This window comes from Pseudophryne corroboree, chromosome 1 (assembly GCF_028390025.1).
Source record: "Pseudophryne corroboree isolate aPseCor3 chromosome 1, aPseCor3.hap2, whole genome shotgun sequence".
NCBI classification, from domain to species: Eukaryota; Metazoa; Chordata; class Amphibia; order Anura; family Myobatrachidae; genus Pseudophryne; species Pseudophryne corroboree.
The window spans coordinates 698,364,065-698,390,679 of NC_086444.1; the positions used below are offsets into that span (position 1 = coordinate 698,364,065).

A 26,615-nucleotide genomic window follows, 5' to 3' on the forward strand; every position below is an offset into this window, starting at 1 on the left:
CTTACATGGAAAGTAACCATGCTACTGGCCCTGGCTTCAGCCAGGAGAGTATCAGAATTGGCGGCTTTATCATATAAGAGCCCATATCTGATTTTCCATACGGACAGGGCAGAACTGCGGACGCGTCCTCATTTTCTGCCTAAGGTGGTGTCAGCGTTTCACCTGAACCAGCCTATTGTGGTGCCTGCGGCTACTAACGAGTTGGAGGATTCCAAGTTGTTGGACGTGGTCCGGGCATTGAAAATATATATTTCAAGAACGGCGGGAGTCAGAAAGTCTGACTCACTGCTTATATTGTATGCACCCAACAAGATGGGTGCTCCTGCTTCTAAGCAGACGATTGCTCGTTGGATTTGTAGCACAATTCAACTTGCACATTCTGTGGCAGGCTTGCCACAACCTAAATCTGTCAAGGCCCATTCCACAAGGAAAGTGGGCTCATCCTGGGCGGCTGCCCGCGGAGTCTCGGCATTACAACTCTGCCGAGCCGCTACTTGGTCAGGGGCAAACACGTTTGCAAAATTCTACAAATTTGATACCCTGGCTGAGGAGGACCTTGAGTTCTCTCATTCGGTGCTGCAGAGTCATCCGCACTCTCCCGCCCGTTTGGGAGCTTTGGTATAATCCCCATGGTCCTGACGGAGTCCCCAGCATCCACTTAGGACGTTAGAGAAAATAAGAATTTACTTACCGATAATTCTATTTCTCGTAGTCCGTAGTGGATGCTGGGCGCCCATCCCAAGTGCGGATTGTCTGCAATACTTGTACATAGTTATTGTTACAAAAAAATCGGGTTATTTGTTGTGAGCCGTCTGTTCAGAGGCTCCTACGTTTGTCATACTGTTAACTGGGTTCAGATCACAAGTTATACGGTGTGATTGGTGTGGCTGGTATGAGTCTTACCCGGGGTTCAATATCCTTCCTTATTGTGTACGCTCGTCCGGGCACAGTATCCTAACTGAGGCTTGGAGGAGGGTCATAGGGGAAGGAGCCAGTACACACCACCTAATCCTAAAGCTTTATTTTTGTGCCCTGTCTCCTGCGGAGCCGCTATTCCCCATGGTCCTGACGGAGTCCCCAGCATCCACTTAGGACGTTAGAGAAATACATTTAAACTATTTCCATTTGCAAATAAAAAAAAGTTTCTTAGGCATGGCTTAAACAGATACCACTGCAAACTGTGTGGCATGTTCAGTCTTTTGTAAAGTACAGTATAACCAACAGTTGTGAAAGACCAAATGTACAAAGAAAAGAATCTGCTTAATCTTATTTAGCTGGTATACAGTGGTAAAGTGAATTATAATTACTGATAATTAATTTTCTTCTAAAGACTCAAGCATCCACTACGGACTACGAGAAATAGAATTATCGGTAAGTAAATTCTTATTTTAATTATCCCTAGGGGTGTGATAACCCTCCTTTTATAAATGAGTTTTGGAAGGAGTGAGTACTTTATGTACACGAAGTATAGTGCTACAGAAATTGACCCCCCCCTCATTTACGAATTGCCGAGTACCCATTCTTAACACTGTTTAGAATAAGTTCCTCAGTAGATTGTGCATGTTCATTTTGTGATCCTCCATTTATACCTAGATGCAAGTTTATACAGAAAGCTGAAGGAGTATGTCCTGTCTCCTGAGCAACTAAAGGAACATGGCTACCCACTGGCACATCCTGATAAGCCTGGCAGGGCAGTGGTTTTTACTACAGAGGAAAAGAAAAGTTTAGACTGTAAGTAACAAGAGTAAAATATCATTTTAAAGCTTTCTTAAGGAAATTGTGTAAATGTTGTTGATTTCTATCTTTTAAACACAATTTATTTGGGATATAATTACATATGCAAATAGATTTGAAATAGATATAAAATACTTTTTTTAACCACCCTATTTGCTCTATTACACTTTTTTTTTTTTTTTTTTTTTTTACCAATTTTGCACCATGATTTGTTAGTTACTTGGAGCATAATTTTCTTAAAGCTAAATTACCACATTCACTAGTTGGAGCCTGGCAAGTTCCTCTTTCTGTAGATCCCTGGTTGGTATCACAGCTCTGTCTAAAAAAACGGAGCTTGTTTGGCATTGCAAAGGGGGTGTTGGAACAAGAGGGCCAACAAATTATAAATAATAAACCTAATGCAATTTTACGCATTAAAGAGAATCCTCATAGTGTAAAGAAGGAGTTATAGTTCTGTGATTCTTGCATTAATGTTTTTTTTTATTTTTTTTATTTTTTTTGTGGTAGTTTAAGACATTAAACTATTTAAGACATGAACTATTTCAGCAGCAATTTTTAATTCTGTAAGATCCCATTCTCTTTTTCTCTCTCATAGCCCCCTGCAGAATATGCTGCCGCTGTGGAGCTGAATACTTAGTCACGCCAAGTGGAAACTGTGTGCGCCGAGAGGAATGTATTCATCATTGGGGTCGACTCCGCAGGCAGAGAGGTGCCGTCTGACGCAGGGAGGGGCAGAGAGCTGCTAACAGTGTGTGAGAATTACATGGGGATGTGTATGCAGTGAAATTCTATGTATAGACGTGTGTTGTGTGTAGGCAGTGTTAATAGCTTAAAAAAAAAAGTATGGCAGCATATGTGTTAGATGGAAATATATAGTATTTTGAAATTCTGCCCATTAAAAATTTAAAGTTGTGTCAATATTGTGAGTGCACTGTATGGTGAAGGAAGTGTGTGTTGTGTGTGTGTGTGGGGGGGACACAATATTGGCACTGTCAGATGCAGAGCAGGTTTTGTAATGTGGGAACTAATTATTGCATCCTTACTTTTTTTTAAATTAATTTTTTTTTTTAAATGTATTCTTAGCACCGGGCGGTTGGGAGACTCATTACAATTGCTGTTCTGGTGCTGTTGGGTCAACAGGATGCCAAGTAGCTAAGGTTTGTATCTTCTACCCATGTTATGTGAAGCAGAGAAAATGTGGTGTCTGTTTTTACAAATCAGAAAAATAAATATTAACATGACAAAGTGGTTTCTGTTGCTGCAATTACTGGGGGTCTGGAATTAATATATGAACTAATCCTGGAATGTAATGTTGGGTATTTTATTACATGATCAGTGCAGCAAGTCTAGCAAACTATAAAACGGTTTAAAGAATTGTCTGTAGTATTTCTGCAGCAGGGTACGTAGGGTCCACAGGGATACATCTGGGTGTAGTAGTGGATGAGGCATCCGGGCACCAAACAGTTAAAGCTTTAGCGGTCCCAGGATGCATAGCTTCACTCCTGTAACCCCGCCTCCAGGCACTGGCAGCTCAGTTTTAAATTGGTTCCTGCAGCAGGGTGTGGATTATAGGGTCGACCGTAACTAGGTCGACACCTTGAAATGTCGACACTGTCATTAGGTTGACATGGAAAAAGGGGGGACCACGGCCATGCTGCATCTGCCATGCAGCATGGCTGTCGTTATCGAGGACCCCCCTCGTCTGTACGTGTTGAGACGAGGGAGGGGGGTCATTAACGATGCGCGGGATCGCGCATCGTTAACGACATTTAGTGTACACACTAGACGAGATTGTGAAAGATCTTGCTCAGCTCGGCCCTTCTGAGCAAGATCTTTCCCTTTTTCCTCTAGTGTGTATGGGCCTTTAGATAGCTATCGCTGTTATTCATACCTGTGGTTATGTGTGTGTACATGATTCATATATCAAATAAAAGGAAATTTAATGCTGATTTCAACACAATAAACAGAGGTCAAATATTTGCTTTACAAGGGAAGTTATGCTACTGTCAGTCAGACAAAGAAGCACAGATGCGTGAGATTCAAGAAGCGGATTGTAGTAACAGCTATTACCAGTCAATCGGAATAGTCATTCTGAGGACCAATCAGCTGTCGTTTATGAGCAGGTGCAAGGTCAGGTTCAAAGGTGGGAAAGGTCAGTTTGGCGGTTTCATTTTGCAGAATAAAGTTGGTTACTGAAGTGCAATTACGGATGGGTGTTTGTGTGTGTTTGGTGCTATTGAACGGTGTAAAAATAATACAACAATGTCATCCAGGCAAAGTGGTGACTGGTCACCCAGGAAGACATCCAGGATTGTGCTGTTATGTGAAAATGGTCTTTTGTATGCAGCAATTGAGAGAGAAGTTGGTGGGAATGTGACAACATCAGGAGTACGAAAGTTTTGTTAACACTATCAGGAAACACAATCTATACAAAACAAAGAAGGAAAAGGCTGGAAAAAGTGCACAACAGCTGTTAGGAGAATAAAACAAATTTGCGTCAGGACAAATGGATGTCATCTGCGGCCATTAGCAGTGAACTAAGTGCGCCTGGTGTTTTTGTCAGTGCAAGAACAGTACGGAGAAGACTAACGGAGGTTGGCCTAAAAGGTAGGATTCCCTGAAAAAAAGCCATTCCTGAATAAAAAGCAGTGGCAGAAACGAATACAGTGGGCAAAAGAACAAATTGCGTGGACAGAAGGTCAGTGGAAACAAGTGATATGGAGTGACGGAACTAAGATATCGATATTTGGTAGTGATGGGAGAAAATATGTGAGACGTCACATCAGGGAAGAGGCACATCCAGATTGCATTCAAGTGACAACAAAGAATCCAACAAGTGTTATGATCTGGGCATGTATGACTGCAGATGCTGTAGGCCGCCTTCATGTCATAGATTACACACTGAACAGCAGAAAGTACATTGACACCATCCTACAACGAAAACTTCTACCTTATATAACAGATCTTTTTCCAGATAATGGCCCATTTCTTTCCAGCAGGATTCAGCTCCCTGCCACACTGCACGGATATGCAAACAGTGGTTCATGGAGAATGACATACAGGTGCTGGGATGGCCAGGAAACAGCCCAGACCTGAACCCCATAGAACATTTGTGGTTCCGTTTGAAAAAACTGGTACATCTGAGGCGTCTATCCAATAAAAGAGAATTAATTGAGGCTATAATTGTCTCATGGCACCACATAATAACGAAGGAAGAGCTCCAAACATTGGTTGGCTCAATGCCACCTCGCTGTGCTGCTGTCTTGAAAAATAAAGGATACCCAACAAAATACTGCTTGGACAGTGACATCATAAGTACACAGGCATTTTCACCCTAAGTGTTTTCACTGCATAACTTCCCTTGTAATGCAAATATTTCACCTCTGTCTTATTGTGTTGAATTCAGCATAAAATTTCCTTTCATGTCATATATGAATCATTGCACTGCATGAAGTGTAACAGTTTTTATAAGCATTCCAAGTTGAAAAGCATTCACATTTCAAAAAGTGTCTGCACTTTTAGCCACGTGTGTGTGTGTGTGTGTGTGTGTGTGTGTGTATATGCATGTATGTATGTATGTATGTGTATGTATATATATATATATATATGTGTGTGTGTGTGTGTGTGTGTGTGTGTGTGTGTGTGTGTATGTGTATATATATATATATATATATATATATATATATATATATATAAAGCTTAGCAGAGGTGCGGCACTGAAATACATTTTTCTTCAAGAAAAGAGACTCACGGACACCCAGGTCAGTAGTTTCAACGTTTCAATCCCCACAGGATTTTTGTCAAGAATACAAACAGTGCAAAAACAAGCTTACCTTATACCCCCCGAAATACAAGTGGACATGCACAGATTGTCCGCGTTCTCCAGCGCGGGAGCCCGACCCGGTCACTGGCGCGGGAACATGACGTCAGCGTGCACAGGCGCGCCGCACGTCTGGTCGTCACGGCAGAATCTAAACAGTAAATACACAGACATACTGCTAAGTCCTCAGCCCAGGTGCAAAACGTCAGCACGCAATCACGGCTAGTGCTGGTTGTCATAGTGACAATGATACAATAGTATACTCGCACAGGCATATTAGGCATAAAATGGACAATTCCTAACATTTGCATAGATGGTAAATTACCAATAGATTACAACACAGCAGATATAGGGCCTAATTTTGAGTTGATCGCAGCAGGAACTTTGTTAGCAATTGGGCAAAACCATGTGTACTGCAGGGGGGCAGATGTAACATGTGCAGAGAGAGTTCTATTTGGGTGGGGTTTGTTCAAACTGAAATCTAAATTGTAGTGTAAAAATAAAGCAGCCAGTATTAACCCTGCACAGAAACAAAATAACCCACCAAAATCTAACTCTCTCTGCAAATGTTATATCTGCCCCCCCTGCAGTGCACATGGTTTTGCCCAACTGCTAAAAAATTTCCTGCTGCGATCAACTTGGAATTACCCCCCTAGTGTCACCCTGTTAAAAATCTAGTAGTACCACCAATTAAGGTACATAAACATGATAATGCATAATCGTGATAACAACACAAGCATGATGTAACATAAAGCAGGAACATGAAATGAGGGAATCGTATCCAACATGTTGCTTAAGAGAGAAGCAAAGTGGACTCATAGGCTGAACGTTATTGCCCCAAAAGGGTTAAATTATGATACCATGATACCATTCTCTAGCTTTATGTAAGGGCTGTGCGTTGCCATTTATGGTTATGGATATATAATGTGTTTGTGTGTTTTGCAGTCACATAATACCCTGTGCTTCTTGCATTTCATTTATTGTACTGTATACTACGATGTCTAACAAGTAAGGGCGCAAACAGGAGTATTACTCCTGCAGAGTGTGCTCAGCCTGTTTATCTGAGGAGGATATGTTCAATGACGGTCTTTGTACTGTTTGTTATACACCTCCCAGCCAGTCTGCTGCTCCTGCCCCCACACAGATGCCACCATGGGCAGCCTTTTCAACACTCCTGGGTACTCTGGAATGCCTTGCGCCCCCTATGGTTCCACCTGTAACTTTACACCCAATGTGGTACTTATGGCAAATCGTCCGTGGGTGGATAATTTGTCTAATCAACTGCAACAACTAAATCAGTCATTGAATAGACATAAGGCTCCATTAGGGCACAAAGGTGTCTCTAGTTTCTCGAAGCGGACTACTTCATCCTCACAATCCACACTCCTCTCTGATGTCTCAACTGAAGAGGAGGGGGAGCATACAGTCTGACACAGACTCCTGTGCGCCCATGAGGAAGCTACTATGTCTGTAGATGTCCCTGCCCTTGTGGATGCTATTAAGCGTATTCTCCAACTCTCAGACGAGGAGGAATCCACTACAGTGGCTAAGAAAACTGATGTGTTTAAAAAGCAGAAGTTTGTTAAAGCCGAATTACTCCACTCTGATTATTTACTGGAAATCAGACGGGAACCCTGGACTATTCCAGGTAAAAAGTTCCCAGTCTCTAAAAGGTCTTTGGCCTTTTATCCTCTACCAGCAGATCTAGGTAACAAATGGGAAAACCTACCGCCGGTAGATTCTTATGTCACACGCCTCGTGGTGTCATCCGCTCTGCTTGTTACTACTGTCACCTCTCTGAAGGAACCGACAGTTAAACGTGTTGAGGGTTGCCTGAAATCTATTTTCTCGAACGTCCTAGTGGATGCTGGGGACTCCGAAAGGACCATGGGAATAGCGGCTCCGCAGGAGACTGGGCACAAAAGTAAAAAGCTTTAGGACTACCTGGTGTGCACTGGCTCCTCCCCCTATGACCCTCCTCCAAGCCTCAGTTAGATTTTTGTGCCCGAACGAGACGGGTGCAGGCTAAGGGGCTCTCCTGAGCTGCTTAGTGTAAAAGTTTAAAGTAGGTTTTTTTATTTTCAGTGAGACCTGCTGGCAACAGGCTCACTGCACCGAGGGACTAAGGGGAGAAGAAGCGAACTCACCTGCGTGCAGAGTGGATTGGGCTTCTTAGGCTACTGGACATTAGCTCCAGAGGGACGATCACAGGCCCAGCCATGGATGGGTCCCAGAGCCGCGCCGCCGTCCCCCTTACAGAGCCAGAAGACGGAAGAGGTCCGGAAAATCGGCGGCAGAAGACGTCCTGTCTTCAATAAGGTAGCGCACAGCACTGCAGCTGTGCACCATTGCTCTCAGCACACTTCACACTCCGGTCACTGAGGGTGCAGGGCGCTGGGGGGGGCGCCCTGAGACGCAATAAAAACACCTTTTTGTCAAAAAATAGATCACATATAGCTCCTGGGCTATATGGATGTATTTAACCCCTGCCTATTTTTACATAAAAAAGCGGGAGAAAGGCCGCCGAAAAAGGGGCGGAGCCTATCTCCTCAGCACACTGGCGCCATTTTTTCCTCACAGCTCCGTTGGAGGAAGGCTCCCTGACTCTCCCCTGCAGTCCTGCACTACATAAACAGGGTAAAACAAGAGAGGGGGGGCACTAAATTGGCATATAAATATATACAGCAGCTATATTAGGGAAAAACACTTATATAAGGTTATCCCTGTATATATATAGCGCTCTGGTGTGTGCTGGCAAACTCTCCCTCTGTCTCCCCAAAGGGCTAGTGGGGTCCTGTCCTCTGTCAGAGCATTCCCTGTGTGTGTGCTGTGTGTCGGTACGTTGTGTCGACATGTATGAGGAGGAAAATGGTGTGGAGGCGGAGCAATTGCCTGTGTTAGTGATGTCACCCCCTAGGGAGTCGACACCTGACTGGATGGTCTTATGGAAAGAATTACGTGATAGTGTCAGCACTTTACAAAAGACTGTTGACGACATGAGACAGCCGGCAAATCAGTTAATACCTGTACAGGCGTCTCAAACACCGTCAGGGGCTCTAAAGCGCCCGTTACCTCAGGTCGATACAGACACGGACACTGACTCCAGTGTCGACGGTGAGGAAACAAACGTATTTTCCAGTAGGGCCACACGTTACATGATCACGGCAATGAAGGAGGTTTTGAACATTTCTGATACTACAAGTACCACAAAAAAGGGTATTATGTGGGGTGTGAAAAAACTACCCGTAGTTTTTCCCGAATCAGATGAATTAAATGAGGTGTGTGATGAAGCGTGGGTTTCCCCCGATAAAAAACTGCTAATTTCTAAAAAGTTATTGGCATTATACCCTTTCCCGCCAGAGGTTAGGGCGCGTTGGGAAACACCCCCTAGCGTAGATAAGGCGCTCACACGCTTATCAAAACAAGTGGCGTTACCGTCCCCTGATACGGCCGCCCTCAAGGAACCAGCTGATAGGAAGCTGGAAAATTATCCTTAAAAGTATATACACACATACTGGTATTATACTGCGACCAGCAATCGCCTCAGCCTGGATGTGCAGTGCTGGGGTGGCTTGGTCGGATTCCCTGACTGAAAATATTGATACCCTGGACAGGGACAATATATTATTGACTATAGAGCATTTAAAGGATGCATTTCTATATATGCGAGATGCACAGAGGGATATTTGCACTCTGGCATCAAGAGTAAGTGCGATGTCCATCTCTGCCAGAAGAGGATTATGGACGCGACAGTGGTCAGGGGATGCGGATTCCAAACGGCATATGGAAGTATTGCCGTATAAAGGGGAGGAGTTATTTGGGGTCGGTCTATCGGACCTGGTGGCCACGGCAACGGCTGGAAAATCCACCTTTTTACCCCAAGTCACCTCGCAGCAGAAAAAGATACCGTCTTTTCAGGCTCAGTCCTTTCGTCCCCATAAGGGCAAGCGGGCAAAAGGCAACTCATATCTGCCCCGGGGCAGAGGAAGGGGAAAAAGACTGCAGCAGACAGCCTCTTCCCACGAACAGAAGCCCTCCCCCGCTTCTGCCAAGTCCTCAGCATGACGCTGGGGCCTTACAAGCGGACTCGGGCACGGTGGGGGCCCGTCTCAAGAATTTCAGCGCGCAGTGGGCTCACTCGCAAGTGGACCCCTGGATCCTGCAGGTAGTATCTCAGGGGTACAAATTGGAATTTGAGACGTCTCCCCCTCGCCGGTTCCTGAAGTCTGCTTTACCAACGTCTCCCCCCGACAGGGAGGCGGTATTGGAAGCCATTCACAAGCTGTATTCCCAGCAGGTGATAATCAAGGTACCCCTCCTACCACAGGGAAAGGGGTATTATTCCACGCTGTTTGTGGTACCGAAGCCGGACGGCTCGGTGAGACCCATTTTAAATCTGAAATCCTTGAACACTTACATAAAAAGGTTCAAGTTCAAGATGGAGTCACTCAGAGCAGTGATAGCGAACCTGGAAGAAGGGGACTATATGGTGTCTCTGGACATCAAGGATGCTTACCTCCATGTCCCAATTTGCCCTTCTCACCAAGGGTACCTCAGGTTTGTGGTACAGAACTGTCACTATCAGTTTCAGACGCTGCCGTTTGGATTGTCCACGGCACCCCGGGTCTTTACCAAGGTAATGGCCGAAATGATGATTCTTCTTCGAAGAAAAGGCGTCTTAATTATCCCTTACTTGGACGATCTCCTGATAAGGGCAAGGTCCAGAGAACAGTTAGAGGTCGGAGTAGCACTATCTCAAGTAGTACTACGACAGCACGGATGGATTCTAAATATTCCAAAATCGCAGCTGATTCCGACGACACGTCTGCTGTTCCTAGGGATGATTCTGGACACAGTACAGAAAAAGGTGTTTCTCCCGGAGGAGAAAGCCAAGGAGTTATCCGACCTAGTCAGGAACCTCCTAAGACCAGGCCAAGTGTCAGTACATCAATGCACAAGGGTTCTGGGAAAGATGGTGGCTTCTTACGAAGCGATTCCATTCGGCAGATTCCACGCAAGAACTTTTCAGTGGGATCTGCTGGACAAATGGTCCGGATCGCATCTTCAAATGCATCAGCGGTTAACCCTGTCTCCAAGGACAAGGGTGTCTCTCCTGTGGTGGTTACAGAGTGCTCATCTCCTAGAGGGCCGCAGATTTGGCATTCAGGATTGGGTCCTGGTGACCACGGATGCCAGCCTGAGAGGCTGGGGAGCGGTCACACAGGGAAGAAATTTCCAGGGCTTGTGGTCAAGCATGGAAACGTCACTTCACATAAATATCCTGGAACTAAGGGCCATTTACAATGCCCTAAGTCAGGCAAGACCTCTGCTTCAGGGTCAGCCGGTGTTGATCCAGTCGGACAACATCACGGCAGTCGCCCACGTAAACAGACAGGGCGGCACAAGAAGCAGGAGGGCAATGATGGAAGTGGCAAGGATTCTTCGCTGGGCGGAGAATCATGTGATAGCACTGTCAGCAGTGTTCATTCCGGGAGTGGACAACTGGGAAGCAGACTTCCTCAGCAGACACGATCTTCACCCGGGGGAGTGGGGACTTCACCCAGAAGTCTTCCACATGATTGTGAACCGTTGGGAAAAACCAAAGGTGGACATGATGGCGTCCCGCCTCAACAAAAAACTGGACAGATATTGCGCCAGGTCAAGGGACCCTCAGGCAATAGCTGTGGACGCTCTGGTAACACCGTGGGTGTACCAGTCAGTGTATGTGTTCCCTCCTCTTCCTCTCATACCAAAAGTACTGAGAATCATAAGAAGGAGAGGAGTAAAGACTATACTCGTGGCTCCGGATTGGCCAAGAAGGACTTGGTACCCGGAAATTCAAGAGATGCTCACGGAAGACCCGTGGCCTCTACCTCTAAGAAAGGACCTGCTCCAGCAGGGACCATGTCTGTTCCAAGACTTACCGCGGCTGCGTTTGACGGCATGGCGGTTGAACGCCGGATCCCTAAGGAAAAAGGCATTCCGGATGAAGTCATCCCTACCCTGATCAAAGCCAGGAAGGATGTAACTGTGCAACATTATCACCGTATTTGGCGTAAATATGTTGCGTGGTGCGAGGCCAGGAAGGCCCCTACAGAGGAATTTCAACTGGGTCGTTTCCTGCGTTTCCTGCAAACAGGACTGTCAATGGGCCTCAAATTAGGGTCCATTAAGGTTCAAATTTCGGCCCTGTCAATATTCTTCCAAAAAGAACTGGCTTCTGTTCCTGAAGTTCAGACGTTGGTCAAGGGAGTACTGCATATACAGCCTCCTTTTGTGCCTCCAGTTGGCACCTTGGGATCTCAATGTAGTTTTGGGATTCCTAAAATCACATTGGTTTGAACCACTCACCACTGTGGACTTAAAATATCTCACATGGAAAGTGGTAATGCTGTTAGCCCTGGCTTCAGCCAGGCGTGTCTCAGAATTGGCGGCTTTATCCTATAAAAGCCCTTACCTAATTTTTCATACGGACAGGGCAGAATTGAGGACTCGTCCTCAATTTCTCCCTAAGGTGGTTTCAGCTTTTCACTTAAACCAGCCTATTGTGATGCCTGCGGCTACTAGGGACTTGGAGGATTCCAAGTTGCTGGACGTAGTCAGGGCCCTGAAAATATGTTTCCAGGACGGCTGGAGTCAGAAAATCTGATTCGCTGTTTATCCTATATGCTCCCAACAAGCTGGGTGCTCCTGCTTCTAAGCAGACGATTGCTCGTTGGATTTGTAGTACAATTCAGCTTGCACATTCTGTGGCAGGCCTGCCACAGCCAAAATCTGTAAAAGCCCATTCCACACGGAAAGTTGGCTCATCTTGGGCGGCTGCCCGAGGGGTCTCGGCTTTACAACTTTGCCGAGCAGCTACTTGGTCAGGGGCAAACACGTTTGCTAAATTCTAGAAATTTGATACCCTGGCTGAGGAGGACCTGGAGTTCTCTCATTCGCTGCTGCAGAGTCATCCGCACTCTCCCGCCCGTTTGGGAGCTTTGGTATAATCCCCATGGTCCTTTCGGAGTCCCCAGCATCCACTAGGACGTTAGAGAAAATAAGAATTTACTTACCGATAATTCTATTTCTCATAGTCCGTAGTGGATGCTGGGCGCCCATCCCAAGTGCGGATTGTCTGCATTACTTGTACATAGTTATTGTTACAAAAATCGGGTTATTGTTGTTGTGAGCCATCTTTTCAGAGGCTCCTTCTGTTATCATGCTGTTAACTAGGTTCAGATCACAAGTTGTACGGTGTGATTGGTGTGGCTGGTATGAGTCTTACCCGGGATTCAAAATCCTTCCTTATTGTGTACGCTCGTCCGGGCACAGTATCCTAACTGAGGCTTGGAGGAGGGTCATAGGGGGAGGAGCCAGTGCACACCAGGTAGTCCTAAAGCTTTTTACTTTTGTGCCCAGTCTCCTGCGGAGCCGCTATTCCCATGGTCCTTTCGGAGTCCCCAGCATCCACTACGGACTATGAGAAATAGAATTATCGGTAAGTAAATTCTTATTTACTCCCTTACCGGGACCATTCATAGACCCACTATAGTTGCTTCTTGGGCCGCTGAGGCTACAAAACTTGGTCTCAGGCACTGGAAAAGGAGCTGCCTGTGGATATTTCTGAGGATTGCTGACAATACCTGTCTCATATTAAAACTCTTCTTACTATATTCAGGAAGCATCATCTGAGTCTGGAGTGTTGGCTGCCAAGGCGTCTGCTACGTCCATTCTGGCGCGCCATATTCTGTGGTTGAAGCCTTGGAAGGTGGACCTAGATTCCAAGAAGACCTTAGAAATTCTCCCTTTCACAAGGGATATTCTTTTTGGGGAGGAATTATATAAGATTGTCTTTGTCGGAAGCCAAGACATCCTTTCTTCAACCAACTAACTCTGCTCAGAAGGCCACAGGGAAAGGCAAAGGGTCATTCATTCCCTAGACCATGGTTCTTCAACCTGCGGCCCTCCCAACTGCTGTGGAACTACACATTCCAGCATGCCGTACAACAGTTTTGCTAAAAATCAGCTGGAGGGCCACAGGTTGAAGACCCATGCCATAGACAATCTTGCCATTCCAAATCTTCCAAGGCCGAACAGTCCTGGGCAGCACGTCAATGGCCGCAAAATCTGACAAGCCCGCAGCCTGACGGGGTGGGCCTCCCCCTGGGGGGGGGGGGGATTCCAGGGTGGAAGGTCAACTTCTGCACTTCGATCAGGTTTGGCACACGACCACTTCAGACTCTTGGGTGCTAGAAGTTGTCTCTCACGGGTACGCCATCTCGTTCAAGGGATGTCCTCACCAATACTTCACCACGTGCCTACCATCGAACCAGATAGAGGCGCAAATCTTGCAAACTGTGTGGTCTGTTCTCTCCTACACTCGGGAGTGATTGTGCCGGTTCCTCGGTCCCAGAGGGGCCGAGGCTACTACTCGTCTCTCTTTTTGGTTCCAAAACCCAACGGGTCACACCTGCCTATTCTCAACCTCAAATCTTTGAACAAGTTTGTGACAGTTTCCAAGTTTTGCATGGAAACTTTGCGTTCAATGGTTCTGGCCTTTGAACATTGGGACTACATGGTCTCCCTGGATATACGGGATGCGTATCTGCATATTCCTATTGCCACTTCACACCAGCAGTTCCTGCAGTTGCTATTGGCAACCTACACTACCAAGTTCAGGCTCTGCTGTTTGGCCTGGCCTGGCCCGGCTCCTTGCATCTTTGCTAAGGTTATGGCCGTCATGACGGCCCATCTCCGTCAGGGGCAGACAATCCTTCTGTACCAGGTTGACTTGCTGATTATGGCGAACTCACTGGAAGTCCTCCGTCATCCCAACTGACTGTAACCTTCCTACAGTCCCACGGTTGGCTGATAAATTGGAAAAAGTCCTCCTTGGTTCCGTCTCAGAGCATGGTACACCTAGGGGTGCTTCTGGACACTCACAGCCAAAGACTGTATCTATCACCAGACAAAGTTCTGAAAATGCAGACCAAAATACGTCACTTCCTTCACCGTCCTCGAGTGTCTATACGCTCGGCGATGCAAATTCTCCGTCTGAAGGTGTCATCTTTTGACATGGTCGAGTACTGTACAGGAGGGGAGTGACACCGCAGCAGTCTGAAGATTATCACAGTTGATTGGTAAGAACCAAAATTTTCTGTATGAAGGGAGTCCCCTTGATGCTGTCAATTTGGTGCTGCACCCATAGTTAGTGGGTATACAAGGATTACACAATAGGAAGAGAAGAGAACCAGGTGCATATTCTGTTCCTTCCTCCTCCACCCGGCAAAATCTTGGGACATAGCGGCTTCAGCCGACCTGGCGTTCCTGACCACATAGGTTCTGGTAAAAAAACATGTATTAGCAATACCTTAGATGCAATTCATTGGAAATGCTGATAACACTATATGTACATGTGATACTCTATATGCAACTCATTGAAATAACCGATGTTCAGAATGGTCTTTCCTAATCAGTATTCCTACTTGCCTGATCTACATTATTGTCCCCTGTGGACTCGCAAACAGTGAACACAGGCATTTTGATTTATTAGATTGATTGCAGTTACAATAAGATAAAGCAGTCTAGATACTATTAAGACAACATACTTGTTTGTACATCTGCATGATCTCTATTTCATGCTTTAAGTACAGGTTGAGTATCCCTTATCCAAAATGCTTGGGACCAGAGGTATTTTGGATATCGGATTTTTCCGTATTTTGGAATAATTGCATACCATAATGAGATATCATGGTGATGGGACCTAAGTCTAAGCACAGAATGCATTTATGTTACATATACACCTTATACACACAGCCTGAAGGTCATTTTAGCCAATATTTTTTATAACTGTGCATTAAACAAAGTGTGTCTACATTTACACAATTAATTTATGTTTCATATACACCTTATACACACAGCCTGAAGGTCATTTAATACAATATTTTTAATAACTTTGTGTATTAAACAAAGTTTGTGTACATTGAGCCATCAAAAAACAAAGGTTTCACTATTTCACTCTCACTCAAAAAAGTCCGTATTTCGGAATATTCCGTATTTCGGAATATTTGGATATGGGATACTCAACCTGTATAATATGTAACACTAAGTTGTTTCCCACGAATCTATATATGGACTTTCACAGACGATTCAGAGGGTGTGGAACGGATTCAGGTTTGTGATGCGCATCACATTCCCTCTGTTTTACGCCGGCAACAGAGCCTTCTTTTGCTTTTCTTTTTCTTCTCTGGATTAAACTCTCTCCATGTAACGCTACTCATTAGGTGCACTCTCATCAGTGATCCCTGAGTCTTATTTTATTGTTTCTTTTTGTAAAATGGGTGGAGAACTGCGCTCACTAGGGGAGGAAAATGGGGATATGGTACTGCTAAACCTGGCGGTGTCCTGCCTCCTGTATAGTATTGTTTCAAGGGTATGGTCAGCGCACTCTAACAGAAGGGGGGGGGGGGGGGGGGGGTGGATGACAAGTGTTGTGGTGTGTCGCATTTTATTCAGAGTATTCAGAGTATTCAGCTGTAGTCCTTATCAGGTGTGTCCTGCAGAACACCCTTTTTGTGGTATACCCTCCTAGATGTATACTCGTGTTCAGAAGATCCCCTACTGGGGTGAATGTCGTGTGTACCTTTTTAGGGGTTCACCTTTACCATAGGTGTGTACATTACCTATGTGACTTCTGAGTTTCTGTGGGGTTGTTAATGTGTTAAGGGTATGATGACTAGTGCAGCGTCCTGCCTGTCAAACCCTTTGGGGTGACGATATTGTGTGTACACTGCGTTCGGTGCGCCGGTGCCGGCTCAGCTTCCGTGCCCGTGTCCTCCGGTGTCCTTGCTTCCCCAGTCCGTCTCGTCTCTGTACCCGTGTAGGTCCAGCAGCCGCTGTTCTCGTCCTTCTTCAGGTCCCGTCTGCAAATAAAAATGGTCATACCATCTATATATGTCTCCATGACTATATGTTTGCACTTAAATGGTGGAAGAAAAGAATGGTAGAAATGGATGGTAGATAAACAATTGAGTTGCAGTTTATGTATTATTGATGACGCTGTGGTGTGAGTGAATTTGAAGTGGTTGAATAGTTCACTGTATTGTATTTGAGTGTGATGTATGTTACCCCTTTATTGTGTACTGTTCATCCTAAGTACTGGAGCTATTTTTGATGTTTAACCCTGGTTGTCTGACTAAATGCCTACAATTGTCAGAAAACTACATGTTTTGGTCCTATTGAATAAAAGTTTTGTGAATCTGTGTCCCTTACTTCTTTCGAATAACTATATCTTTATGTATTGTATTTTTATTTTTATTATTTATTTATTTATTTGTTGCTTGTGGTGGAGAGCCAGAATCGTTGATATTAGTGTATAATTACATTAGTGAGGTAATGTTGTATTCTATGTTTAAACCTCTCGGTGTGAGGGTTTTGAGAGTGAAGATCCATTTGAGTTCTTCCCTATTAATTTTTTCAAGAAAATCCCCTCCCCGCCAATTGTTTGATACTTGTTGTATCATGAATTTCACATGTCGGATCCTGGTTGTGTTTTTCTTTAAAGTGTTGTGATATACTGTGCTTGTCGTAACCTCGTTTAATATTCTTTGTGTTCTGACATTCTGACTTTTAATGTTCTGATTGTGCGTCCAAAATACTGGAGTCCGCATGAGCATGTGATTAAATATATTACTCCCTTTGTGTAACATGATCATTCTTCTCTGTCCTTGTGTTATTGTCCTGTGCTGTTTGATATGAAATCTGTGATGCTTTTGGTTGTTCTGGAATTTGAAGGTCCTACATCCTATACATGTTCCACAGTGGTGGAAACCCTGTCTCTTTGTGACACCATCTATTTTTGTCTGCTGTGACTTGGATGGTGGTATAGGATTGTGTACTAATTTTTCTCTCAAATCTGGTGCCTTCCTGTATACCACTTTTGGTTGTGATGGTAAGATCTTAGCTTAGTATTTTATTGTTTGTCTACTATCATACCACCCTGTATACGCCCAATACCGTTCGATCTTGGAAGCTAAGCAGTGTTGTGCTTGGTCAGTACTTGGATAGGGGACCACCTGGGAATACCAAGTTTAGTAGAACTATATTGATTACCGTACTTTGTGCCTAACGCTGACAGCAGAATCACCACTTGTCTATCTTTCCATCTAAACTTGACTGAATACAGGTGGATATTCTCTCCGTTATCAGACTGAGTATGGTATCCTATAGGTATAATATACTGGGATTACCTTGGATCAACAGGGTTATTCTATGATAGTCATTATTATCCCAAAAAGTACCCAAGAGTCCCTGTTAACTGACCTATTAGCAGGTCTACATCAGAAAGATTTATAGTTTCTTTCAGAATTTTCTGAAGGTCCAAGGGATCACGGCATATAGACCTCACCGTATAGGCTGGTCACGTGCTCCCTAACGTAATATGAACTTTGGAGCAGTGACAGAGCAACACTCGTTTCAGGGACGTTGGACCAGGGTAGAGTCTCTGCTTCCAATCAATATACTGGAGTTGAGAGCAGTGTTCAATGCACTTACTCTGTCTCGTCCTATTCTGCAGAAGAGACCAGTTCAAGTTCAGTTGGACAATGCCACCACGGTGGCCTATATCAACCATCAGGGCGGCACTCAAAGTCGCATGGCAACGTTGAAAGTGTCCAAGATCCTGTGTTGGGCGGAACGCTATCTTCCGGCCATATCGGTGGTGTTCATCCCGGGTGTATTTAACTGGGAAGCAGGCTTCCTTAGTAGTCAGGATGTTCACGCAGGAGAGTGGGCTCTTCATCCTGAGGTCTTTCAACTCTTGGTAGACAGATGGGGTCTACTGGACGTGGATCTCATGGCCTCTTGACACAATCACAAGGTTCCGGTCTTTGGGTATCGAACTAGGGATCCTCAGGCAGCGTTCGTGGACGCACTGGTGGTCCCGTGGACCTTTCACCTGCCCTACATCTCGCCTCTGGTGTCACTTCTGCCCCGGGTTATTTGGATGTTCAAACAAGGAGGAGGAAACTCATTCTCATCGCTCCAGCATGGCCCAGGTTATTAGATCTCCAGGGACTCTCTGCAGGGCAATCCGTTCTACTTCCTCAGCGACAGGACCTTCTACGTCACGGTCCTTGTCTTCACCCGGACTGGCCCAGCTGTTTTTGATGGCGTGGCTCTTGAAGCTTCACTCCTGAGGTCAAAAGTTTTTTCTGAGGCGGTTGTCCAAACTATGCTGAAGGCCTACAAACCGTCCTCTGTCCTTATATATTATAGATTATGGCACGCTTGTTTCACATGTTGTGCTGCTAAGCACTATGATGCCACTAAGCTCAGAACAACCAGAGTTCTGGTTTTCTTCAGAGGTTCCTTCAGGGAGTTAATCGCATTCAGCCTCCCTACTGTATGTCCCTCCGGTGGCTCCATGGGATCTGTCTGTTCTATTGGAGGCTCTTCAGGAGGCCCCCTTCAAACCTCTTGAATCTGTGGACCTCAAAAGGCTCACCGCCAAGGCTCTTTTCTTACTGGCTAATGCTTCTGCAAGGAGGGTTTCGGACTTGGATGCATTATCCAAATCCCCCCCCCCCCCCCGCATCCCCTTTCTTAATTTTCCACCGTGACAGAGCAGTTTTTCCGAACTAGACCTAGTTACCGCCTTAAGGTGGTTTATTCTTTTCACCTTAACCATGAGATTGAGGTTCCAGCCTTCGACTCTTGTCAGCTAAAGATCGTTCTTTGGATGTGGTTAGGGCTTTACGTGTCTGTGTGGACCGTACTGCCTCCATTAGATGTTCTGAATCCATTTTTTGTCCTTTTTGGATTTCACAAACGCGGCTGGCCTGCTAATAAGCAGACGCTGGCCAGATGGATTAGAATGGTGATTGAACAAGCTTACACTCAAGCTTATCTTTCTGCCCATTTTACCTGGTTCTGTGAGACCTCCTTGTGCAGCACGCCATGGGGCATCCGCCAAACAGTTGTGCAAGGCAGCTATGGGGTCTTCAGTACACACGTTTCTTAGGGTTTTTTTTATGCCTTTGATACATTTGCCTCCCAGGATGCTTCTTTTTGGATGCTGTATTCTCTTATCTGCTCAGGCGCGTCTAATCCCTTGACATACTGCTTTGGGACATCCCCGATGTTTCCCTGTGGAAGCCTTATGTACCCTGCTGCAGAAAAGAAGAGTTATGGTAGACTTACCTTTGTTAACTCTTTCTGCGAAGTACATAGGGTCCACAGGACGCCCACCCTGACTCACCTGGCCTCTCTGGGTTTGTACGGCATTGGCCTCTGGTTCCTTCTCCTGTTTGTGGGAATGTGTTATGTGCTTAACATCTTTCTTCTCTCCTTCCTGCTTCCTGCATTGGACTGGTTAGCAAAACTGAGCTGCCAGTGCCTGGAGGTGGGGTTATAGAGGAGTGAAGCTATGCATCCTGGGACAGCTAAAGCTTTAATTGTTTGGTGCCCGGATAACTCATCCACCACTACACCCCAATGTTTCCCTGTGGACCCTATATACTTTGCAGAAAGAGTTAACAAAGGTAAGTCTACCATAACTCTTCTTTTTTTTTTTTCTTGATATGTTTTATAGTGTACCTTCTGCTGACCAACTGCCTTATACCCTTTTTATGTTCCTTGAAAGTTCCATAACTAGGCCAGTGCTCTACAAGATGCTGTCGTCCTTTTTACTTGACTTTCCATATACTGCTACAGAGCATTCCATGTTGTTTGAACTTCCAACTTGGAGCTGGTCCTTATTTTACATTTTGGTTTCTATTGCTCATCTGGGCTGTTCTCTTCAAGCACGTGGGGTCCAGAACTTGATAGCCTATATAGTCTTCAATCATGTGTGGTTCAGAACTTTGTCCTGTGTCATAGGTACACATTCCTATATTCAGCCTTTAACAGGGTTGTGAACCGGAGAGTCTTTTCTATTTAACTGTGCTTGCTTAGATGGCGCACTATTGGAACGATGCTGAGATTGCGTGATCCCTGCTCAAGGATAACACACAAATTAGTGACGCAGTCCTTATTGTCCTGGTTCCATTTTCCATGGACCAGCAGGATCCTCCATTCTTACAGTTTTTGAAATGTTGAGCGGGCTCTGCCGATCTTCGCTAATGAAACCCAGAGTCTCTGTTGTGCAGTTGCATGGTTCTTGCTAGCTAATATTAACGAGCAGGGTTTTGGTTTGTCTACAGATCAGCTTGCGATATTTGATTTTTGGCAGTCTTCTACCAGACCTTCACCTTAATATATATGCAGTTGTGTGATTTGGGGGCAACCCTAGTGATGTGGTTGGTGGACCCTTCTCGGGGGCTTGATATGGTTCCTTGACTGAGCTACTGCATTGTGGTCCTCAGTGCATGCATTCATCGTTTTCCAATTGTTTTGCACTAGCACCTCTGAGATGCTAGCTTTAGGGCAGGGCTTGACAGATTTTTCTAAAATTTATTAGCCAGGATGACAGTGTTGGAGCCAGTCCACGTTAATCCCCCCCCCCCCCCCCAAAAAAAAACAAAAACAAAAAACTGAACCCTTCTTCCTGTAGCCACATCATTCAACAGATTCCTCCCCTTCCCCCACAGTCACGTGGACACATCACTACCACCATAAATCAGAGAGCTCTATGCTGCCGTAGTTTGGAAAAGGCAGACTGGGACGGACAGGCACAACAGTCAGCACAGGTTGGGACAGACGGGCACAGGAAATGGCCAACACAATACAGGCATACCTACGAATCTCTGCTGGGGCCTAAGAGGATCTGCTTCCTCCCTCAATAATCTGGTGGCCAGGCAGAAAATCTATGGGCCATAGCAACCTGGCCCCTGGGATTTGTCGAGCCCTGCTTTCGGGGATGGTTCTACGCACACTATGGGAACATTCCCTCCCTTGCTGAACAGCTTTGGGACCTCCCCAGTGTTCTCCAGTATCCTCCATGGCTTCAAGAGGAAACAGGATTTTGGTTCTTATAAAAAGAAAAACACAAACGAACTTCACTCAAGTTGGCTAGAATATATAAAAAAAAAGTGTAATATCTACACAAACTAGGCTTTTTTACCCTTAGATCTTCTCACAAGTGTTGACTATTGGGAGACTATCAGAGTAACTTTAATTAGAGTGGCAACTAATTTTTAATTTATGCAGTACACTGGGACTCTTATCTGACAGAATTGTTTTATGGAGTGTGCATAATGCTTGTTTATGACCTTTTTATTCTACGGATAATAAATGTGATTTGATTTTTATTGGACTTGCTCAGACCTTTTATTGTGCAGATATTGCACTTTTTTATATGTATATTTGGGCTAGGGTGCAGTTCCCTTGTGTTTTTTCGTTTGGTCTCTTCCACCTATAAAGCATACAGGAATTTTATTAGGAACAGCTGCTAAACTAACCAAAACTAATTCCTATTTTACACTTTAGATCCTTCAAGTTGGGGCCATTTCTTTGATTTTGGTTCTTACATGAATAAGCCTTTTCTCTGATGCCATGGGAGACACTGGATACTTGACTTTATGCTCCAGGCATCAGCTGGGGGTCATTTTCCTGGGGTGCAGCTTTCCAGGCCCCCTGATCTCATTTTGGTGGGCGTGTGGTGCAGGCGTGGTTCTCCTCTTACACTCCTACTCTGTCCTTTTGAGCTTGGCTAGTAGTAACTGGCTGCCGGGGGCAAGGGGTGGTGTATAGGGGAGGAGTAGCCTGTGCTCCCCTCTACCCCCAGAACTTCAGTTCACATAGAACGTAACTTCTCAGTGTTCTCCAGTGTCCCCCATGGTACCCGTGAAAAGGATTTAACAGGTAAGAACCAAAATGTAGTTTTCTTTTTATTCCCTGTGTGGAACTGCTTCTTTTAAGATTTGTATGGACTGTCCTGTTTTGGAGGACCACCAATGGCCCTTTTTTATTGCAGAATACATGTCAATCTTCTTCTTCTTCTTCAGCAACATGTACAGGATGGTCGCAAAGAAAATCTGGATGGTTTTGTGAAGACATTTGAGAAGTTGGAAACATCTAATGAAAATCCTGGAGTGTATGCTTTGGATTGTGAAATGGTAAGATTTAATATACAGTAGATGTATGACTTACCTCACGTATAGATGTAACATACATGAGATGTTTGACTCTCCTGATCTGCTATTGCTGGGGATTAATTCCTTTCACCACCCAGTCTCCTTTAGTCAGGTAGTGGAATAGCAGCCCGCACACTACTGTAACTTGCCTCCAGGAAAGGATTAATTTGTTATTACTGCCACATGATTATTTCTAACACGTTAAAATAACATTTCTCATACGTCCTAGAGCATGCTGGGGACTACAAAAGGAACATGGGGTATAGACGGGATCCGCAGGAGACATTGGCACACTATAAGACTTTGAATGGGTGTGAACTGGCTCCTCCCTCTATGCCCCTCCTCCAGACTCCAGTTTAGATTCTGTGCCCAGTGAGACTGGTCACACACAGGGGAGCTCTACTGAGTTTCTCTTCAAAGACTTTTGTTAAGTTTATTATTTTCATGGAGCACTGCTGGCAACAGGCTCCCTGCATCATGGGACTGAGGGGAGAGAAGCAGACCTACTTCTGTGAGTTTCAAGGCTCTGCTTCTTTGGCTACTGGACACTTAGCTCCAGAGGGTCTGATCACTTGGTTCGCCTAGCTGCTCGTTCCCGGAACCGAGCCGTCACCCCCCTCACAGAGCCAGAAGAAAGAAGCCGGGTGAGTAAAGGAAGAACAGAAGACTTCAGTGACGGCAGAAGACTTCAGAGTCTCTGAGGTACCGCGCAGCGCGCCATTGCTCCCGCACACAAGCGGCACTACAAGGGCGCAGGGGGGGGGGGGGGGGGGGCGCGCGCCTTGTGCAGCAAAAATACCTCATATACATGCCTGGCAAAGAGGTATACAGTGACCCCCGCCAGTATAAAAAAGTATAAATTAGCGGGACTGAAGCACGCCGAGACGGGGGCATGGCTTAGCCCTCGCAACTCTATACAGCGCCTAAACACTGTGGCACAACTAACAGTGTAAAACGGGGGGGGGGGCACAGTTGTTTAGTGCACTATGGGTTCATATATGAAGCACTACATACACATATATATATATATATATATATATATATATATATATATATATATATATATATAATGAGCGTGTGGTACATGAGTTATTAAAAGTCTCTGTGTTTTCCCTGTCAGTTACTGGAATCTACCCATTATAGCGATTTAGTACACGTGTGTCGACATGTGTAAGTGCTCTGCCAGAAACAGCTATGGGAATCCCTCTGTCGGCATTGCCGACTCCTGATGGTACTTGGTTCAGTAGATGAAGTGTCAGCATGTCGGTAGTTGTAAGCTTTTCCAAATTATATATATATATATATATATATATATATATATATGTGTGTGTGTATATATGTGTGTATATATATATATATATATATATATATATATATATATATATATATATATATATAATATGGTACAGTTCCATTGAGCTGTAGCTCGAGCACAGATGTGGGGGAGTGATATTAGAATTATGTATATATTTCCCCCAGACCCCTCGGGGTCGCAAGAATGTTATTTTGCCCGGTTACTACTCCCTGTTGTCGACGAATACTATGTCTTATGTCGACCATAATGTTTCCTGGTTAGATCCACAACATTGGCATTCAGTACATGTTCATACACATTCAGAACACATTAAGGTCACTAGGGATCCTGCTGTTCCTGACAAAATACATATATGTATGATGTATATATAGAATATGTGTGTATATGTGTATTTAAATATGTATATTCATATTACGATTTCTAATGAATGCTGAAGTACAGTTATTCCTTCTCATGTGCTGGTCGCTCTATTGATAAAGCTCTAGGTCAGCCGTGACGAGATGGTCTCAAATCCTCACGAGGAGTCCGAGTGTTTATTCTTTTCCCGCCGTAGATAGAATAAAGTGAAAGTCAACCCCTGGTCTGCACGGGGCCCTGTCATAAAGGATCGTATACAGGAAGCTAAGTGATATCTTAATTATATGCTTTGATAATATTTGCATTACATGGGGAAGTGCTTACATTCAGAAATGGTCAGTTACCTTGGCATCCGATATAATTACCCTAGAGAGAGAAGGGATATTCCTTAGGTTGGGTCTTCTCTAGAACATTGCAGCATGCTGCCGTGCGACTACGAGAGGTATGAGCCTCTTGGGTGCGCGGGCCACTTCCATGTCCCTCTCAACTAGGAGGGCGTGGTGGATTCACCAAGGGCATGCGGAGGCTGGCTCCGAGGAATATTGGAGTATCTTCCCTAGGAAGGTGTAACCTGGTTTGGGGATGGCTTTGTTAAGTTGATCTCGGCAGATACCACTGGTAAGTCTACCTTCTTGAGCTATGTCCCTCACAAGGGTTGGTGACTCATTTTTTGTAGGATGCGGTCATTTTGACCGGTTGCATACCGTTTTTTCCCCTTCTTTGCAGGTAGAGGAAGGTGATAAGGTAAGAGGTCTGCAGACTTTTCAAGTTCGCAGAAGCAGATATCGTCCTCTGGGGGTAATTCTGAGTTGATCGCAGCAGCAAGTTTGTTAGCAATTGGGCAAAACCATGTGCACTGCAGGGGTGGCAGAGTTAGATTTGGGTGGGTTATATTGTTTCTGTGCAGGGTAAATACAGGCTGCTATATTTTTACACTGCAATTTAGATTTCAGTTTGAATACACCCCACCCAAATTTAACTCTCTCTGCACATGTTATATCTGCCCTCCCTGCAGTGCACGTGGTTTTGCCCAACTGCTAAAAAAAATTCCTGCTGCGATCAACTTGGAATTACCCCCTCTGTTCTACCACATCCATCGCATGTCGCTGGGTCTATCTTGCTGGAGCCCACACAGGTGGGAACTCGTCTAATACTCTTCAGTCAGTCCTGGAATGGACTTGGACCAGTGAGTTAAGAATGGAGTCAAAAGGGGGACATACTGGAGGTTCCAGATGATTCCCCTCACTGATGTTTCAAAATAGAGCTTACCGATTCTCCTCTGGACAGGGAAGTAGTATGCGATGCCATACAAGAGTTGGGTCAGGATCAGGACATTGGCCTGCTGTCCCTGTCATAAAGAAGAAGAAAAAAAAAAAGAAGCTTTTCGTGCTTCTGAGGCAGTGACCTGTAAAAGAAGAAAGAGGGTTTAAATGTGGTTTCATCCGCATTAAGCTTACCTGGGTTTGTTTTTCAGGATTGTCATTGCCATTTCACCGGAGTGATGGCAGTATGTTGGTCTTCCTTCAATAGTAAGAGCCGTTATTATTCTGTACTGGGACGCTCTCCTGACTACGGCGAGGTCTAGAAACAAGTGGTACAAATCGTTGTTTCTCTCTGACAGTTCTTCAACACAGAGAATTGATCCAAACGACGCAGATGTCGGAGTTGGGAATAAGATTAGATGCTGAACTGTTGAGTTTGTTTTTTCCTGTGGAAAGAGATCTGAGGATCCAGAGTCGGATCAGATTTGCAACAGTGTAAACCCGTCAATACGTTCCGTTGAAGAAGATGGTTGCGGCCTACGAGGCCATTCGGTGAGCAGGTCTAATGCCAGAGTGGTTTTTGCGGGACCAGTTGGACATGTGGTCCGGGTCTCACCTGCACGTGCACCGGAAAATAATCCTATTTTCCAGGACCAGGATATCTCTCCTATGGTGGCTTCACAGTTCTCACCTCCTAGGGGGACGAAGGTTCGGGATCCAGGATTAGATCCTGGTGTCCATGGATACAAATCTCCGAGGCAGGGGAGCAGTCTTTCCAGGGGAAGAATTTCCAGGGGAAAAGGTCAAGCCGGGTAGCTTGTCTACAATAAGCATTCTTGAATTAAGAGCTATTTGCAACGGAACATCATCTTCGCGATCTGCCCGTCTTAATTCTGTCAGACGACTTAACAGCAGTGGCGTAAGTAAGCCACTAGGGCGGAGCGAGGAGCAAAGCGGCAATGGCAGAAGCCGCAAGAGTTTTCCGCTGGGCGGAAAGGCATGTAAACGCTCTATTAGCGGTCTTCATTCCGGGTGTTGACAACGGAGAAATAGACTCCCTCAGCAGACAC

The 26,615-nt window shown here is 45.2% G+C and overlaps 1 protein-coding gene and 1 pseudogene across 1 annotated transcript in view; both read left to right on the forward strand.

The window, feature by feature from the left end:
• The window catches only part of REXO1 (RNA exonuclease 1 homolog), a 316,981-nt gene that overhangs the window by 238,622 nt on the left and 51,744 nt on the right, over window positions 1-26,615 (forward strand). Inside the window, exons 9-12 of the mRNA XM_063914821.1 lie at window positions 1,594-1,731; window positions 2,330-2,443; window positions 2,818-2,891; window positions 22,483-22,593. Of these exons, the coding sequence (XP_063770891.1) occupies window positions 1,594-1,731; window positions 2,330-2,443; window positions 2,818-2,891; window positions 22,483-22,593 (437 nt within the window). The remainder of the gene's footprint in view (window positions 1-1,593; window positions 1,732-2,329; window positions 2,444-2,817; window positions 2,892-22,482; window positions 22,594-26,615) is intronic.
• Window positions 17,520-17,638, forward strand: LOC134940244 (5S ribosomal RNA; annotated as a pseudogene).